This window comes from Ambystoma mexicanum, chromosome 13 (assembly GCF_040938575.1).
Source record: "Ambystoma mexicanum isolate Mex_15411 chromosome 13, UKY_AmexF1_1, whole genome shotgun sequence".
NCBI lineage: Eukaryota > Metazoa > Chordata > Amphibia > Caudata > Ambystomatidae > Ambystoma > Ambystoma mexicanum.
The window spans coordinates 191,467,516-191,487,941 of NC_090938.1; the positions used below are offsets into that span (position 1 = coordinate 191,467,516).

The 20,426-nt window shown below is 42.3% G+C and overlaps 1 protein-coding gene across 7 annotated transcripts in view; it reads left to right on the plus strand.

Moving 5' to 3' along the window:
- Window positions 1–20,426, plus strand: part of LOC138521067 (receptor-type tyrosine-protein phosphatase V-like) — a 641,711-nt gene that overhangs the window by 591,842 nt on the left and 29,443 nt on the right. For 4 of the 7 annotated variants that reach the window (XM_069633594.1, XM_069633592.1, XM_069633595.1 and 1 more), the window contains 2 exons: window positions 8,853–8,975; window positions 18,390–18,547. In XM_069633594.1, the coding sequence (XP_069489695.1) occupies window positions 8,853–8,975; window positions 18,390–18,547 (281 nt within the window). Of the gene's footprint in view, window positions 1–4,668; window positions 7,176–8,852; window positions 8,976–18,389; window positions 18,548–20,426 lie in introns of those variants that run through there. The other 3 variants (XM_069633598.1, XM_069633597.1, XM_069633596.1) reach the window with 3 other exon arrangements.

Genomic DNA, 20,426 nt, shown 5'->3' on the forward strand with positions numbered 1-20,426 from the left:
CCGAATTACAGGCAGATGCATGCTTAAAATTAGCATTGGGCAGAAAGCAATTTACCATAATGTATGGATAGTGAGTGGAGCACAAAATGAATTTTACATGGGCAATGACATCATGCACAGAATGTGTATGGTGTTAGATTTCCTTAATCAAAAAATATGGTCACGCCTAGGTGGGCCGGCGCCTGAATTTGGAGACAAAAGAAGGGCTTATCATTGTGCACAACTAGTTCCTTATGCAGTCGAATTACAGATGAGGAAAAATACTATTGTTCCTGCATTTACAAAACAGTTTGCAATAACACTGAAATGCAAAAATGGACAGCAGATGAAAGGCTCTGATGCATTTGTATGCCTGAATGAATCCATAAAACAGCAAGGCCTGGATTATGAATACATTCCATTGGTAGACATTGGTGAGGGATCTGTAAAAATCATGGTGAATAATAAAGGTTGTCAGGATATTCATTTAGAGGAAAACTCCCCATTAGGAATGGCCATACAAAAATCACATTATACGGCAGATTTAAATAACATGGTGATTGGGAATATTCCTGAAAAATATGTAGATGCCAAGGGCGAGTTGCCAGAACACCTGGACTCTCAGCCCAAAGGAATGTTTAAAATTCATTCTGTGTATCCTTATGATTCAAATGAGACAGTGTGCTGCCATCAAGAGGATTGCATAATATTTAATTTAAATGAAAATGAAACAGGAAATCAGCCCATTGAAGTGGAAGCTGATATGCCAAAATATTTGAAAGTGGCAGCTCTACAAAAAGACACAGCCACACAGTTAGAGGAAAGCGCTGAGATTCCTTTACCAGAAGAGTTTCCAGAATTTTCCAGAATGGTAGAAGAGCAGATCTCCTTAGCGGATGCATGTAACAGCGATGAGGATCGACGCACTCTGAGGGAAATATTTATGGAGTTCAAGGATGTATTTGCAAAAGATGCTTATGATTGTGGTTTAACTGATTTACATGTGGCCACACTACCAGAAGGTTGTAGCAGAAATCCAGTGTTTGTACGCCAGTATAGACTACCGCTGGCATGTTTAGAATCATTGGCAGAGATTATTAAAAATTTGGAATCACGGGGAATAATTAGGCCCATTCATAGCACATCCAATACGCCTATTTTAGGTGTGTTAAAGCCAAATGGTCAATGGCGGCTGTGTGCAGACTTAAGAGAGTTAAATAAAAGAGTACCAGTATCTAGATGGCCACTACCATTCATTGATCAGGGCCTAGCTCAGATACATGGTTCAAATGTATTTACCACGTTAGATCTCACATCTGGATATTGGTGTGTGCCATTGGCAGAGGAGATACAACACCTATTTTCCTTTACATTTGACAGGACTCAATATGCCTGGCTTAGAGCTCCGTTCGGGTACATCAATAGTGGGAGTGAATTTGGCATATTTTTGAGAAAGGCCATGCCGGATGCAGCGGAAAGAGGGACAATAGTTTATGTGGATGATGTCTTGATAAAAAATGAAAACCTTAAAAGCCATTTTGATGAAATAAGACATGTGCTTGGCCAATTGCAGAAAGCAGGCGCCAAAGTATCTTTGCAAAAAGCACAATGGTGCAAGAAAAAAGTGAACTTTCTAGGGCATGAAGTGACTGAACATGGGCTAAATCCACAAAGGAAGAAAATAGAGGCCATACAAAGATTAAAAGATCCTAAAAATGTGAAAGGAGTAAAAAGTTTATTAGGGATGACAGGCTATAACAGAAAGTTCATTGAGAATTATGCAGAAATCACTCAACCATTGACTAAACTGCTTAAACTAAATACTCCCTGGAGATGGGAAAGAGAGCAATCTGATGCAGTGGCTAGATTGAAGGAATGTCTTGTAAAGGCACCATGTTTAGCATACCCCATAAAGGATAGGGATTTCTTTATAGAAATAGGCTTTTCTGAACATTGTATGTCAGCAGTGTTATCACAAAAACACGATTTGAATCACAAAACCATTGCATATGCAAGTAAGGCATTTTCCCAAGTTGAAATGAAATTTAATGAATGTGAGAAGGCCCTATTAACCACTGTGTGGGCGCTACAACATTTTCGCCCCATTGTTCAGGGAGAAAAGGTGATTATTGAAACAAATCATCAACCTTTGCAATTTTTAGAAAGTAAAAGAATTAGATCAGGCAATCTAGCGCAATCCAGAATCACTTCATGGACGCTGGCATTACAAGGTTTTCCCGTAGAAGTAAGATATGGACAAAATAAAAAGAGCCCAATTGCTCAAGGGTTAGCTGACTTACATGACTGTGCAGCTGAACAAATAACAAATGAAATGGATGTGGAAGCTAGTTTACAGGAATTTGAACAATCACCACACAAAGCTTTTGATGAAAAAACATGCAAGGATTTGCCAACTGTATACGTGGATGGTTGTGCTTTTCACATTGAAAATGACAGTAATAAACAATTAGTGGCAGGAATAGGAAATGTCTGGTTGAAATGTGAAGGCGTTCCTAGTATAGGGATGAGGATTGGAGATAGGAGCAGTCAGGTGGCGGAATTGGCAGCCATCTATAAAGCAATTGCTACTGCAGTTGATAAAAAGTTCAGTGAAATTGTCCTGGTGACTGATTCTGACTATGCACGGAATAGCTTTGTGGAGTATTTGCCTGGTTGGAAAGCAAGAGGCATGGTTACATACAACAAAAAGCCACTTAAACATGGAAAAATGATACAAGCCATAGACAAATTGGTGTCAGAAAATAATTTAACAATATACTGGAGAAAAATTCGTGGGCATTTAAAAACACCAGGAGAGGATAAGGAGGGAAATGATAAGGCAGACCATCTGGCTAAGATTGGGGCTGTGATGGGAGAATTGCTACCTATTGATTATTTAATGGGTGAAATACAAATTGATGCAGTCACACGGTCTAAAGCACCAAAGGAGGTAGATCAACCGGTGGTGCAGTGGAGTCATGACACGCCAGACCAAGATTTGATTGAGGCACAAAAGAATGATCAAATTTTGGGAATCTATTATAATCATTTGATGGATCCTGAACAAAATCCTTTAACAGAAAATGATTGTATGGGAAAAGAAGAGTTGAGGGTGTTATTAAAGAACAAAACACGAATTAGATTACAGGATGGACTCATGATTAGAGAGTCCATAACAGGGCAAATACAGTGGGTAGTACCCCTTTCATTCAGAGGACTAATGCTACACCATGCACATGATGCCATAACTGCAGGCCATAGAGGTTCACAAAAGACATTAGAAATACTAAAAGATTATGCTTACTGGCCACATATGTCCCAAGATGTGGAATTATATACTAGAGGATGTCTAGTATGCGCCCAATTTAAACCTGCTTCACCAATGCATAGAGCACCATTGATGAAAAGAGGCCTAACTCTCCCATGGTCAGATTTGCAAATAGACTATGTAGGTCCTTTAAAAAGGTCGAGCAGGGGACACCGCTATATTTTGAGTGTGGTATGTTTGATGTCAAAATGGATTGAGTGCATTCCCGCACCAGATTGTAGTGCGCAAACAGCAGCCACATTGCTGGTGAACCATGTGTTCTCAAGGTTTGGGTTGCCACAAAGAATTGAGTCAGACAGAGGAAGTCATTTCACAAGTACTCTAATGAGTAAGGTATGGCAAATACTAGGTGTGAAAAGGAAACTACATATCGCATATCGGGCGGCGTCTTCAGGTACAGTTGAAAGAAGCAATAGGTCTGTTGTGGACATTTTAAAGAAATTTGTGGCAGAAGCAGGTTCCAGCTGGGATTTGCGTTTACCATTGGTTTTGATGGCAATCAGGTCGACTCCTGCCAAAGCAACAGGTGTTAGCCCCCATGAGGTCTTAACAGGTAGGAAAATGGTGTTACCACAACACCTACTATACAGAACACATGAGCAAACTCTAGTGAGTGCATCCACAGTTCATGAATATATTGATGAAATGAGGAGGCATTTGCAACATGCATTTGCTTTTGTGCAGAGAAATCTGGAAAGAGCTGCTGACAGTGCTAAGTCATATTATGACAAAAAGACATCAGTAAAGGAATACAATGTAGGGGATCAGGTGTACAAGTTTCATTTTGGAAAAAGTAAACAGAAAAATTCTAAATTTCTGGCAGCCTGGCAGGGGCCATTTCGAATTATAGATAAAGTCTCTCCTGTAGTGTATAAAATTTTGAAAAATGAAGGTGAAACAGCAATAGAGCAGTTTGTCCATGTAAATCAAATCAAACCATGCCATCCCAGACATGAGATCAGGCAGCTTGAGCATGTGGAAACGGATAGAGTCCCTTGAGAAAATAAATGGGTGTGATCAGGAGGCAGTGACAAAGAAGTTAAAAAAAAGTTGATTGTTAGGATGGCACATAAACACTGTAATATATGTGAAAATATATAATATAAATAAATAAATAAATAAATAAATAAATAAATAAATGCACATATAACGGAAGCTCGTGGTTGGTGTGCAGAGAGAAAGTGTATTAAATATTGAATGCTGTTTTATATGTGTTTGTTTTCTTTTAACTTGTGTTTAATTTCAGAAAAAAAAAAAAAAAAAAACGAAGTATTTTTACCAAGTATGTTTTATTTTTGGCAAAAGGATGAAGTTAGTATTGTGCTATGTACTTAATCTGTTTATTTTCTATTTTGATTTAGACGATTAACATTATTTGATCGGAGGTTCCGGGACCAGAGGCCACGGGAGACGATGGAGTCCTGGAGACCTCGAGGACGGATTCCGGGAAAGCCCCAAAGAGGGGTGAAGACCAAGGCTACAAAGCGATCAGCATTGAAGATGATACCGATGACATGTTTAACGATAGTGATATTTGGAGGGATCTTCAAGAATTCAGAAGCACAGGTTGTCATTGAACCTGGACCAGCATCTGGTATCGCGGTAGAAGAAGCACCAGGATTCATCATGAGTGATAGAAGGATGATTTTCCAAAATATCTACATACCATTGAATCCTGAGATTTTGATTGAAAAACATTTGAACAATACCGGAATTAAGATTGAACAGACTAAAGAGTGGCTGGAAATAAGAAAAGAGGACGCTAAGCAGTCAATAAGAGATATATTAATGCAATTGGAAAAAACATTCGTGAATTCAGCAGACATTAAGAAGAAGAGAGGAAAGAGAGGTGCGGTGATGCTCGCGATATCAATGGTAATGTCTATAATTGGGGCAATAATAGGTACTACAATATCAACAGCCAATTCTATTTCGGTAGGAACACTGAGTACTAAAGCACAACAACTGAGTATTGACCTAGAAATAATACAAAAGACATTAGATGGAATTAGAGGGGGACTGGATGAACAAGTAAGATTCATAAATGAAACTGCAATCATTCTAAATGAACAAGCGGATGTGATGCAACGGGCGACTAAAATAATACTTAAGCATGACAGAACTTTAAATGAAATATTGAACATAATGAGTCCTGTTGATAGACTATTAACGAATTATATGAGAGAAGTTCAAACTGCAGTTTCACAATTGATTCAAGGACATATTCCCTTGTATTTTGTTTCGCAGGATATCATTCGGCAAATGATAGAAAGATTGACCAGGAGGGAAATTGACCTTATACAGATAAGAATTGCATTCGAAATGGGGAATGCAATGCCGTTATATGTGGACTTGGAAAGACTAGAGATCGGATTTTTGCTATGCATCCCATTTGTAGCCCCTGAACTTATTTATCAAACGAAGTGGGTACACAACGTGGGATTTTGGCAAGAGGACAAATTCATTAAGATTAAGACTCCAGAAGTGGTGGCATTTCAGTCATGGGAACCTGAAGTTTATTTAATACCAAACCTGGAAACATGTGTAACATTTAAAGAACAAAATTATATGTGTCCAGGTAAACCGTTTGTTCCTGATGCCACAGATGCTATTTGTGGATTGAAATCTGACCCAAGTATATCAGAGGGATGTGAAGTGATTATTAGTAATATGGGGAGTGAAGAAATGGCACAGGCTAAGATGGTCAGAGGTAAATGGTTGGTCAGTACCTGTTTAAAGAACATGACGGTAGTACATTTAAACCATGGAACATACGTGGTTAAACAGGTAAAATATAATGTTTTTTATTTACAGGTTCCAAAGGATGCAATTGTGTCAATTGGGGGATTAACATTGTTCCATGTAACAAATGATGTTTGGGAAAGCCAAGTGGAAAATATCGATTTTTTTCAAAGGGATACTTTTCCAATAGATCCAGATGTGGAATATTTATTGAATCACAAAGAAAGACATGTTATGAAAATGAATTTGCGAAAAAACAATATTACAATTAGTAATCTGGGCATAATAGAAGTGGAAAGATTTAATTGGGGAACCTGGGGGGAACGCTCAATAGTGGGTTTGGCTATCCTGGTGCTAATCATGGGTGGATGGTTGATTGTGATATCAGTAAAAATGAAAATGTTACTGATTTTACTGACTACGTCAGGAAGAGAAAGATATCCCAATACACATGCATTTTAAGAGAAAAAGAAAGAACAAGTTGTTTTTGGAGATTGGCTTGGATTATAGCCAAGTTCTAAGAACAAGTTGTTTTTAGAGATTGGCTTGGATTATAGCCAAGTTCTAAAAACAAAAGGAGGGTATATGTAAGGATATTTGGCATGTTACTGCACAAGTAGCATTACAGCGCTACTGCACAAGTAGCATTACAGCACTACTGCACAAGTAGCATTTTTTTTTTGCAGCACCACCACAAGGGTGCGGTGCATTGCTATATGGGTTAACAGATTAACAAGGAAAGACAGACTATTCAGTCAAAAAACGATTTTAACATATAAGATGCAAAGCTATTTTTACAGTTAAAAGCACACGTGTTCATTTAAAAATATGCACACTATTTTTCACCTGAAATGCCTATATTGCTAGAGACACATTTGAAAATTAACAGCTAACATATTAACCATTAACCTGACTAATAAAACCTTATTTTATTATAACTCACTAATAAAATGTGTTCTCTACTGCAGAATTAGGCATATTTTGAAAACCAGTTAAATGAGTGTGCAGATTTTTCCTCTCTTCTCTGCATGATTATCCGTGTTGTTGTGCACAGTAACTGCAGGAGGAAGGAAGTCAGATTTGCAACAATTGCAAATGTATAAGCGAAGCTATTGTTTAAAAGTAGGAGGATGAGAGATGATGGATTTCATTGGAACACGTCATAAAGAGGGCTGAGAGGAAAGTTTTAGTGGGCAGTAGCAGGGAAAAAGACAGGCAGACATCTTTCTGCACTACTGGGGAGAAGACCTGGCTGTGGGGGTGTCCTGCTGCAGTCGAGACTGGGGAAAGCTGAAAGAATTACATTTCCACTGGCAGAGGCTGTCCTATCTGAAAAAGCTGAGAATTCCAGGCAATGACCCCGGCTTGAGAAGGCAAGCGTCCCTTTTCGTTGGAGTTAAGCCAAGAGAGCCACATTCACAGAGAGAATCCTCTAAACAGATAAGGTAATTACCTAACTGGGGGAGCTGTGTGTGTGCACGAAAGTATGCAGTCAGTGTAGAAAAATGAAAGTCCCGTGCGTGTCTTAATCAAGTGCTAATGTTGCAATTTAAGTTCTGTTCTCCGCCACTATAATTGCAGTGTGTCATTGAAAATGCTTTGATGGTTCCCTTTTATTGCTGTAAAGAATGAGATTATGTCTAAATGCAAATTTTATAATACAGAAAATATTTGAAAACAAACGGGTGGTTTATTTTCTATTTACCATTACAATGCCAATGATGTGGGGAGATTTTTAAACAGTGCAATGGTCATTTTAAGACAGATGTGTGTATGTCAGAATCAGTATGAATAATTGTGAGTGACTGTAGTATAACTTGTTGGAGGTACATGAGCCAACGGGAAGAGAGACTCTCTGAACATAGCTCCCTACCGTATATAAGGTAGTGGAAATTACCACAAGACTACCACATATAGCTCTCTGTCGTAAATAAGTCAGTGAGTTTGCCCATGGTGGCGCACCAACACTATCCCTGGAAATTGTGGTTTCCCTAGAATGCAGGTCTGAGGTCTCTCTAGTGATCACACGAAAAATCTAAGCGAAGATAAGGGATTCTGGACATTGGGGCCACAAATAAAACAAGGGAATTATGCTCACCAAAATACCACCAACCACGTATACCAAATATGCAGGTCTGGGTGCTGAAATAATGCATGTCCATTGTATTATTGTTGCACATGGCCAAATCTGAATACAAAGAGTGATTATTGCTAAGTTATTTCTCAGCGGTAATAAAATACCGTCAGGCCCCAAATCTCCACAAAATACCCTACAGTGGTCTTTCCATGTATATAATATAAAAGGAATGTGGTTTTGTTCTTCATGGCCTTCAGGAGAGAGGCATGAAGGATTGGCGTTTGAAGAACATCTATCCAACCTTTGGCGCTTCAGAGGTGTATTCTTCAACAACCCTAGTCAGCAATACAAATGATCAGGGATCGTGGTAGTTGTGATGCAAAACATTTGGAGAGCTCCAGGTTGAAGATGCTACCATCGAAAGAGATGGTTAATAGCCTTTGGGAATGCACACAATGTGTGATCAACGTGGAAGATATGTGATATCAGACACTTGCAAGTCCAAGTCCTTGTTAGTCACCTTGTCATAAAGAGTAAACCTGGATAGCTCCTTGTTAGCCTTGGCCTGCAGTGGCACTTTTGTGCTCTAAGAAGTGCTAAAAATAGTTGCTTATATGATATGCGCAGTTCAAACACCTTTGAAGACATCTCTATTTCATCTGCTCACCAAGCCTTACAGATCCATCTGCTCACCATGTGTAAACAGAACTGCCCTGTCTTTCCTAGCCTCCAGGTGTAGAGTGCTGGCCATCAGACAGCAGCCCCATCTGCACTGGCAGCCTGTCCATTCAGAACACAGCTATGAAGAACGTGATGGGCTGGAAGTGTATGCACCTCAAGATGAAGCACGTGAGTGTGTGACGTCGGGGGGGGCGTTTGGTGGTAGTCTGTGGACTCGACTCGTTTCTATTTCAATGGCATTGGTATCATGGTGTATGCTTTGCCTGTAAATGTGTTGTAGGCAAACCACGGCCAACCATGGCAGGTATTGGCAGATAGTAGTCCCTTCTCAGTAGTCATAGAAATAGGACAGATAAGTGAATTCACCGCTGCTGCATTATTGAGCTAAATTGTTGGATACTGCATGCTGTATTAATGCATTGAACAACATACAAGAGTTTTTTTCAAATCTCTATTACTCAATGTTCTTTATATTCACATGGACATCTATTCCTCATTTAACGGTTCTCTCAGTACACCCACACGCATAACATTGTCTCTTCTATAATATTCACCACCTCTCTTTCCAACATCCTCTCAAAACCTGGCTCTTCTTCCAGTTCACATAACCCCTTCTCCTTGGACTGCAGAAACTTAGTGCCAAGAAACCACCTCCATTGGATCCAAGCACTGTGCAATTGACCCTAACATACAAACTGTTCCACAGATCAAATAATTAAAAGGAGACTAGAGAAAGTTGGAGGTTTCCGGTGACACCTAGACTTCAGGATGTAATAGGCGAATGCATAATCTTTCTAATTTTTCTTGCTTGGCATTTCATGGGTCTGGTAAGAGGTAATGAGTTAGTGAGCTCATGGGACCTACTCTTGCAGAATGAACTGCTTCCAGGGGTGTGCTTAAACCTAGTCACAAGTGTACAGGAGCTCTTCTAGCACTATACAGTTCCATGGCTCCGGACACAATCAGTCTTTGATGGTTTAATGCATGTGAAAGAACAACTGGTATTAGGTTACTTGGACAGTGTTACTGAGGTTTCCATGTCATTCTATGTTGATTAGTGATAACAAGAGGCGTTTTTCTAAAGTCAGACAGAGGTCCCTGTTTATAGCTAGCACTTAAGGGAGAGAAATATCTGTGGCTTTTTGTTTACAGTCTGGCAGCTCTATTAGTATCAATGATACTATTCAAGGGTTGTATTGCAAATTCGAAATAAAGCTCTACAATAGACTACCATCTATCAGTGAAAAATCGTAGCAATCCACCAAGTTTAGGTGGTAGATCGGGGCCCTGTGGGTGCATTTTATAGCAGCACTGCCTGTGTATGGTGTGACGATTCATGGAATCTTGTCACTTCTCTCCACGGGGAGCCTTCCCTGTGAGGCTAGGAATGCGTGGCCACTACCCAATAGTCCCCCTAGGAGTGGTGAAAAGTGGGTCCTCACAGGTAGAAATTCCTGTTCTGTGATGAACTCCCTAACCCCTTTTCCCTTGGAACCAAGCCCTTTTTGGAAATCCATGATGACACTACTGTCCGTTATGGTAATGTCTCTTCCACCTTCGATTCACAAATTAAAATGACCAAGACGAAGAAGAGCCAAAGAAACCTGCCGAGTAATAACAGGTTACCTTACCATGATAGTGAGAAGAGTAGGCCCCAACGAAGAATAAAGGTTATCTCAACAACAGTAAAGAAAGACTTTGGGCCTCATTACGACCCTGGCGGAACGGGTTAAATGGCGCTGTAAAAGGTGACGGCGCCGTTCAACCCGTTCCACCACATTACGAGGTCCCCTCGCGGGTCACGTTAAGCACGCCTGGGAAAACCAGGCGTGCTTCCCGGGTCCCGCGAGGGGAAGAGGGAGCAAACAACGGGCCATCTCGTTATGGCCCGTTGTTTGCTCCCTCTCCCATTCAGCCCTATGGGGGCTGAAATGGGAATGGGGAAGGACCGTGTCCAGGTCCTTGAGGGAGGAATTACCAGGCCATCCGAACTCAGAATGGCCCGGTAAGTCCTCATTCGGAGGACCCGGAAGCGATTTCGGCAGCAGCCATGCCGCCAATAGCGTCATGGCTACCGGCCGAACTCGTAATGAGGGCCTTTGACTTTATGCTCGGGAGGACTGCGCCACAGAAAATAAAGAGCGAGAAAAGACTGGGAAATAGAGCAGCTGGTGTGAAGGCAGCCCAACCCGCTAAATTCGAACCTAGGAACACAAAGTTGCAAGAACGCTGATCCCCAGTGGTGGGCACTTCCAAGAACGGTTGGCAAAGAGCTGCGGAGGAAGCCAGGCTCCTGACAAGTGGAAGAGTGGGAAAGACGCCATCGATGGTTTGAGCTCCGGGAAGTGCACCATGTGGTCCTGCAACTGCACCATAGCTATGTCCCCCAAGTCCCTGCAGAGGCCCAATGACGTAGCGGGGATCGTAGTGAAGGAAGCAAGAAGTGTTGAAGCAAAGTGAGTCAGCCCATCACTGCAGGAAGAACCGGTGATGCTGCCCCGACATGTAACAAGATTAGTGGGAGACCCGGTAGAGACTTGGGGCAGCTCCAGAGTCCAGAGAGCCTCAGGAGTGACCCCCCCTTGTCACAGTAGTGACACCCAGAGAATCAAGAATCAGGAGAACATTGGAAGTAATTCTTTCATCACAGTGGTGACACCAGAGAATCAAGAGAACCTCAGTAGTAATCTCCCTCATCACAGTAGTGACACCCAAAGAACCAAGAATCAAGAGAGCCTCAGGAGTAATCTCCCTTGTCACAGTAGTGACACCCAGAGAATCAAGAAAGCCTCTGGAGAAATCTTCCTCATTTCGCTAGTGGGATCCAAAGATCTAAGGGTCAAGAGTGCATTGGGAGTAATCTCCCTCATCACAGTGGTAATCCTAGTAAGAGTAAAGAAGATACTAGATGACAAGTGCTGCATGGAAGTAATCTTCATAACATTCAAAGTCAAGGAAGAGTTGCTGCAACTGTAAAGGAAGCTTTCAGGAGTCCTTGGGAAGAAGTGAAGAGACTTTGAGAACTATTGCAAAAGACTATTCTAAGACAGCCCTGAAGGCTGTGTGCAAGATGTGTCAGAAGAAGGGATTCATTCTACTGACCATACCTTTGTTGAATCAGGAATTATAGCAAAGGATTTTTCGGATAAGAGAGAGACTGAGCCCATTCACCAGGAGAAGGGGGTCATTCCCCTGGTACTATTTTCCATTTGAATGCTGAACCCTTTTGGAGATTGGTGATCTGGTTTGAATCGGTTTTTGAACAGAGGAAGGACACTTAATTTGGGCAAACATCCTGACGATGAGCACCCGAGTTGATATTTGTTTAGGTAGGGATAACCCTTTAGAGATAGGCAGAGGTAGGTTGTATTCTTTATTTCTTAAATAAAACTTTGTTAATACATGCCAGCCCTTTGTCCGACTCCATACTCCACCATACCACAATGGGTAAGACTGCATTTCTTTAGTGCTGTACTAGAAGAGAAGACAAATCATTCACTCTGTATCGAATTGTTGAAGGCCATTGGGAAAAACACGCCTGGACTGACTTCAGTATCTGAACCCCACTGGTCAAACCATCACATTGCGTTCCAGTTCTATTGATGTTGCCTGATAATCCTCATTGGGTACCACAAGAGTCCCATGGATGACTCATCAGTCCCCCAGGCCAATCGTGAACCCTTTATGCTTTGCCCTTTTGAGCGCAATCCTGAACCGCTTGGCAAGAGACAATTAAAAGTCAAATGCAAATGAAAAAATCGCTCAGCGTGAAGCTTCCCTATATGTATAAGTAGAAAAATCTTTGGAGTAATCACCCCAAATACATGTGATTTTACTGATCCCACAAGGGCAGTGCCTGTGTGTATTTAATTGACAGGGGGCCCTATTTTGGAGATGTAGTGGACAATACATGGCGGTTTTGCATCTCTAATCTTAACCATATAGTTAGGAGTAAGGGAAGCCTGTTTGTGCTCAGAGCACCAACAGCTTTCTAACAATGGATGAACTCAATCAGGTGCATGGTGTGGTTTTTAACACCATAGTGGACTATACTATACATAGACCTCCCTAAAGGCAACCACTTGGCTCAAACCTGTTTCCTTGTCAGATTGGTGATGGTGATCTACAAACCAGTCAGACCAAAATCGTTTTTACAGGCTCTTTTATTAAAGGTCCATTGTGTAGGATGTACCAAATAAATCAAAAGTGGGTCTCTCTCTCCCTCTCCCTCTCCCTCTCCCCCTCCCCCTCCCCCTCCCCCTCTCCCTCTCCCTCTCCCTCTCCCTCTCCCTCTGCACTCCTCATTCATTGTGGGAGGGTGAGGAGATCCCGTGGGGTGAGACACAGTATTTGTCCTTTGAAAGGGAGAGCCTTTCCAGAATACAATAACAGGTAATGGCTTATTGTTGTTGTAATGTTTCTGTACCACATAAGATCTGTAGTTCTGGGCACAAATACCATAAAATATCAAGAAGCCTTAACAATAGAAAGATCCTTCAATGTATTTCAGAATAAAAGTCCTCCTTACTCCCATAGGCATAATGTAAAGGAATCTAGAAATATTGCCCCAAGTAAATGGTCTTCTTCTGTAACGACGATTTCTAAAGGTTCCTCTTTAAATGATTCTAAGGGAAATAAATCTAACCTTAAAATCAAGGAGTTACTTAAAAGAACCAGTTTTGTTGTTGAAGACTACAAGTCCCATAATCCTATAAGTACTGGGACAAGGCAGGGGATGAATAGTTATGCTGTAGCAGTAGTCAGGCAATTAAGCCTAAAAGCCCACACCTGACAGAACCTGGCAGGCATAAAAGCCCCCCTCAGGTGCAGGCAATAGGAAGGCGCTGGGACTGGAGTGTGTGCAGTAGTAGAAGAGGCAGAAGGAAGAAGGCATAATGTGGGCAATCCAGGCAGAAGTGGTAGAACCAAAGGGACACCGGAACGTGGATACAGCAGATTTCACCTGCTTGTTCGGAGAGGATACTGTTCCCCCAAATTCTGAGGTGCAGAGGCTTCGTGATCGAGCCTAATTGCAGAGGTTGATATGCAAGAAACATGTCAGACTGTGGTGAGGAGCTGTTTTAAAGCCGTGGGTCTCAGGAGTGAGAGGGGCTCCTTAATCGAGTGGCCGGACTGAAGACGCCTTCAGTGAGGAAGGATGTGAATCCCAAGTGAAGCCAGAAGAAGTGGAAGTTGTACAACACATGGAGCGAAGCTCACAGAAACTGGTGAGTCAAACCTGGCATTCTGATTCCTTGCGCGAGCACTGCTGGCAACAGTATCCAGCTTAATATTCACTTGCGTATAAGCAGAAGCAAGCTGAAGTTGTTTGTTTAAGTTCTGAAAAATGGGACGACGGAAAAGTAGCACTTGTGTGTGATCGGGTAATTTCCCATTCACTCGCATGAAGAGCAAACGCTGCGGAAAGCCATCATTTAACCCATAAACCTTACAAAGAAGTGGTTGCGTGTACCTCAATACGCAGAACAAATGCTAAGAAAAACCATTATCGAACACTTAAACCTTGTAAAATGTATGAAGAAGTTGTTGTGTTTGCCTAATTTCACTTTTCAAGGGAAGCGTGAACTTTACATCTTTATTCACGTGAACAATCATTACTCCTAAAATAAGTCAAGTGTGTTTAAACATTGTATCTGCAGTTGGAGCGAGAGCAAGCATTGCCCAAGCCAAGAGTATTACCCCATTTCTCAAGGCCAGAAAACCATCTAACTATACTGTGAGCCCAATAGAAGTTCAACCTTGCCTAAGATCCAAGTGTTAAAGTATTACCTGAAGCATAGAGAATGGCACCAAGTCTTCTGGGTAATTATTTTGTCTAACAGTTCACAGAGAGGTGAAGGCAACATTGGAGAAGGGAATTATTTGAAGTTGGCACAACCCATGTTGCCAAACACTTTAAGAAAAAGGCAAACTCTGGTTGTTGTGGCAGACAGACAAAAGGGACAAAGAGGCTGCACTTTTTGAATAGAGATTTCCAGAGGAAGAGTGCCTTGCCTATTTGAAGGTGTTGAAGTAGAATTACCTTAAAGTGAATCTTGTGAGGACTGAAACCTGTTTTGTGTCACAAAGTACTGAAGCTGTGGTTGTATATATGGTTGTCAGTAGATGCACCAGTATCCCAAGTAAAGTGGAATACTATGAGGCAAAGTAGAATGTCCTCATGGTAAACTCTAGTTGAAGTGAAGTTGTTGAAGTCGAAGCAGCATCCTGACAAATATGCCTCTTGTGACGTCTGATCTGATTAGTAGAATAATTACTGTTAACCAAGACTTGTGTTTCACTAACATTCTAGATGTTGTATTTCTTTTGAACTGTATGTATCAAAACTCCTTGGATAACTGGAAGTGGTGGCAAAGCATTGTGGCTGGGGATAACGTTGATGCTATTTTGAGGAAGTGAAAGTCTTTATTTCACCAAGAAGAAAGCTTTGTTGTTGTTGGAAGTTTGGTTAATGAAACTTTACCTTGACATTGAAACATCAAGAACCGAATTCATGCTTTGCTACCTACGTGAATTTCCTTGTTTCTTTTTGATGAACATTGGAGCTGAATTTACCTTGAATCTCGAGGAAGGGGTTCACCAGGTTACTGAAAGGTTGTCTAGAAACTGAATATAATTGTTGATGTTAATTGAATTGACATATATTTTCTTTGCGTATTTGATGTTTGTGTGAGGGCCAGACATCATGTGTTAGTGTTTCCCTTTAGTTTGTTTAGGCAGGGAAATCCTCATCCAAGAAGGGATAGTGAGGCATTTAATATCATTTATAATTTAATAAAATGTCATGTTTTGAACAATCCTCAAAACATTGTCTGCCTCACATTGCTGCCCTATGCAGCTAATCATGTGGATTCAGGGTTTCTGCTAACGTCTTCTCAGTTGTCTGTATTAGGCTTAAGGATTTTCTGATCCCTTCTTCCATTTTGGGATAAGGGGTTTCATAACTCTGGGATTCCCAAATGATTCTCGCTGGTTGTTCCTCCTCATGTTCATTTACAGGCTCTAGGTTTGTGAAACCTTGCTCAGGACACCGCAGTCGTCACAGAGTCTCTTTTAGGAGTTGGAGGGAGTGATAGAGTTTTGGATCAAGTGTTAGCTGAAGCCAATTGGGGCTTGCCCCATTTCAGAGATGACTGGCAAGGTCAAGAGCGATATACTGCCTGGTTTGGAGTCCTGCTATCGTCACTCCTTATCAGCTCTCGATTTCTGTTGTGCACACTCCTCTCAATCTTCAATTCCACACCTCATGCATGTTCCTCCTCCCACTGTTAGCACCTGCTTAAGAGCCAGACACATCCTCTTCTTCCCCATTCCCAGTCTCAACTATCATCTCTTGGTGATGTTCAATAACTACCTCCTCTGTTCCTCCTTGAAGCCCTTAACGTCTCCTTCCCACTCCTTCCGATGTTCTGCAATAATCTTCTCCTTCTCCAACACCTACTCGCCTTCTGCTTCCAAACCCTCATATGTTCTTGGCACAACCACCAGATATTCACCAATGCTATCCTGATCTTCACTTAACTCCTGTTAACTCCTACCACCTCCTAATTATGTTTTCAGACCTCCTCCTTCAACACTCATACCACCTTCTCCTCAAAATGCCTTTTACTCACCTCATATATTTCATTAAACCTCTGCCTTTTGATGTTTCGCACCAGCATTCTCCTCCACACTGTCTCTTTATTATCTCCTTGAGACATCTCTCACACACACCACCACCTCCCTCCTTACATGTTCATGGTACCTGCTCTTGATATTCAGCAACTTACTCCTGAAATTCATAGACTTCCTCCTTCATCTCACCTTCCTCCCCTTAGACGATCTAAAACCACCTTAGTCTCTCCTGCCCCCTCCAGCAGACCTTCACCAGCCTTCTTTTTCAGATGTTCAACAACTTCTTTCTTAATCTCCCCTGCTCCTCCATAACTTCTCCCACTTTCTCCATGGTCGCATCCCTCTCAGGGCCCCAAGCTTTTCCACTCCTTTCTCCGTCTCCCAACTCCTTTCTCTATCTTGGTCTGTGCTCCTCCCACCACTTCCTGCCCTAAACACCCTCTTCCCTGCCCGCAGATCTGGCTTCTATGGTATGGAACCCCAGCCCTAGAGTTGGATATATTTTTAGGCTCAGCAGCTGTGATGGTATTTTGGTAACCGGCTGGGATTGGTAGACACTAATTGGTTCACCTGCAATCTCTGGAAGGGTTTGGAGGCGGACCAAGTCTTCAAGCGGCGGATTCACTCTCTTGATTTAAATCTGGGTATTGGTGTAGATACTGCAGTCTTGACTAGCTCCAGCTTCACACTCCCTACACAGATGTTAGGAAAGTCACAGATGCTCTGCACTAGAGCCTTAATGCTGGTGAAACAACTCAAGGTTTTTTATTTTTTAAATAGCCCACAGCTTCTTTGTTATTGTAGCTGAAAGCGTGATTGTGATAGAAAACAGCAGAATTTCTAAAGTGTCTAATCGGGTGCTAGCCTGACATAGCAAGTGAAATTGAGACCTCACTACATTGTTTTGATTGCCCACAGAAGGAGTAGCAAGAAATTCAAAGAGTTTGTTTAGTGTCTAATCGTAGACTTGCCTTGGGTCTCCCATCCCTGATCCTCGCTGCGTTAAAGTGAAATTATCTGCTTTATTGATCATAGTAGTGATGATAAGTTTCGTCCCAGGGAATAGGTAAAGTTGGGTATTATTATTAAGAAAGGTTTGGGCTATCGCTGACTCATGTAGTCCTTTGAGACCTTGATCAGCTGTAGCTCTCCTGTCATTGCCCCCTGCCATGTGGCCGCACTGAGGGTGGGTGGCCATGCATTCTGCTGATACCATGCCTGGTCCTTCAAGGGCCCTTCCAGGCAGAGCCAGGCATTGGACATCTTGTCACGCTTGGTTTTCAGGTCTTCAAAAACTGCTATAGCCCACGTTAACCCACAGAACTAACTTACTGGTTATCCTAATAAATATCTCTAGGCTTTTCTTCATGTCTTTCTAGGCTTGGCACTCATGGTACTAGGAGTAGTGTTTCTCATTATCTTCAGAACACCATTTCTGCTTCTGTCCATCTATAGGTGTGACCAAATGTACAACCACTGATAGCTCACATACACACTGCTAAGATGTGGTAGTGATAATAAAAGCATGTGGTTCTTTAAATACCACTTATTCGTAAATAACACTTAATTCTGAGTTGGGATCACAAGCAATGGCTCCAATAAGGAGGCAAGAAGGGGTGATCAGGAGGTGATTTGCCTGATTTGTTGCAATCAGTAAATCAATATCACCTATTTTCTCCACTTCTCATCCACTGAGTGTCTCTCTTCATTTACGGACATTAACAAATTCGCCAGGTTTTTACGATTGTGTGAATCCATGACTAAAGCTCCTTGTGGGAAGATATCGTTTTTACGTGATTGTGAACTGTGCATTTCATCCATCACTGCCGCAAGGACTATCGCAGGCTGAAGCATGTCTAGCTAGAGCCAATGTCAGGAGGTGGTCCAAATCCAATCCTCATGGCACGGGCAGACACTGTTCTTACCCTCTGCTTCTTTTGCACACAGGAGAAGAAGATGAAAGAGAGGCTGATCCACCACTTCAATTTCCCGCTATGGAATGAGGAAGATGAACCCAATGCTGATAACATCATTAAGTTCCTTGCGGTGCTACAGCAGAGTGCGCCGAGCAGGAGAAGATCTGCGCCCCTGCTGATTCACTGCAGGTGAGGGTCCACCGCTTCCTTGCAGGGTGTCTGCTCTCCAGACTGACCACCTTTGACTCAACGGGAACAGTCTAGTCCAAACACTCACTCATTCACTTTCCTTTCAGAGAGCCTGCATCCCAAGATAGGACTGGAAGTTTGAAACTAGGGATGTCACTGAAATAAAAAAGAATCTCAATACTCTCTGCTGCCAGTTACTCCCTAACTACAGGAAGGGATTAGTCTGTCCCAGGGTTGGACTAAGGCAAATAGTAGGTCAGGGTACCAAAGAAAGTGACCTACCTTTAGCAATTTACAATATGTGACGTTCTTCATCAAATTAATTTGAGCAGCAATTTTGGGAACATTTGTGACAGATGCATTTTTGAAACACACTAAGTCAGTAGCAGGGCTCGAAATTGACAGGTACAGGTGCACTAACTAACTTGTCTGATCCACACTAGCCCACATAGTAAGGCACATAGATACCTATCCGGCAGCCATTTGGTCATGTCCTATTGTTATATAGGCCAATAGAAAGCTGATCCGGGCAGTGAGATTAAAGCTCATTGCACAAAAGTCCCTCCAGCCACATTAGAATGCCCCCTGATCAAAGTGGGGTGTTATTCTGAAAAGTGATGACTCACAGTTTATTTATTTACTGATTCCAGGCTCTAAAGGAACCCTGTCCCAGACCGGAAGAGAGAGAGATATTAGATTTCCTCATAGGCTTAAACCTCTATAATGGCAATCGTGTGATGGCACCAGCAGTAGCATGTGAGCGACTGACTTCCCTTGACTAGCCTTTCAGTGGCTAACGGGTCAATGCTTCTAAAAGGCAATTAGGACTGGTATAGAGGAATCGTAGTTAATCTTATGTGACTGCCATTGCCTGACCGGCCTTTCATCGGCATGTCTTTCTTCTCTGTGAAAGATAGTGAGCTAAAGACTCTGGGTAAGTCTCTCATAACCAGGACTAATGTCTGGCAGAGAGACTCCCAGGACCCCCCCTTGTCAATTTGCATATTCAAGTAACTTTGGGTCTCACCCTAAGTTACTAGGGGAATCCAGACGCGGACCCCTTGCTCACTATTCTTAGAGAGGCACAGCTCCTCCCTACTGATGAGGTCCAACCAGACCGAAACACGTGTCTGGGGATGCTGATGGTACTCTTGTTCAGGGGAGAATTGCCTAGCATTTCGGTGCTGGACTGCCCCAGGGCAGGACAAAGACTGATATGTTTGGGATATTTCTTCTCTGTGAAAGATGGTGAGCTAAAGACTCTGGGTAAGTCTCTCGTAACCAGGACTAATGTCTGGCAGAGAGACTCCCAGGACCCCCCTTGTCAATTTGCATATTTAAGTAACTTTGGGTCTCACCCTAAGTTACTAGGGGAATCCAGACGCGGACCCCTTGCTCACTAAGAATAATTCTTAGAGAGGCACAGCTCCTCCCTACTGATGAGGTCCAATCAGACCGAAACACGTGTCTGGGGGTGCTGTTGGTACTCTTGTTCAGAGGAGAATTGCCTAGCATTTCGGTGCTGGACTGCCCCATGGCAGGACAAAGACTGATATGTTTGGGATATTTCTTCTCTGTGAAAGATAGTGAGCTAAAGACTCTGGGTAAGTCTCTCGTAACCAGGACTAATGTCTGGCAGAGAGACTCCCAGAACCCCCCTTGTCAATTTGTGGGTCATCTCTTCATTTTCACATAGACCGGTCCACCTCTTCAGGGAACCCCCTGGGCTGAAAGTCAAATATTCACCAACTGTCTAACATATAGCAGCTGTCTATCGCTGGTGTTGTGATGAATTACTTGATGCCCCTTGCCTTCCAGCCAAGACCACAACCACCAATAGTGGATGGTTTCAAATTCTGTACCATGAATGTACCATGAA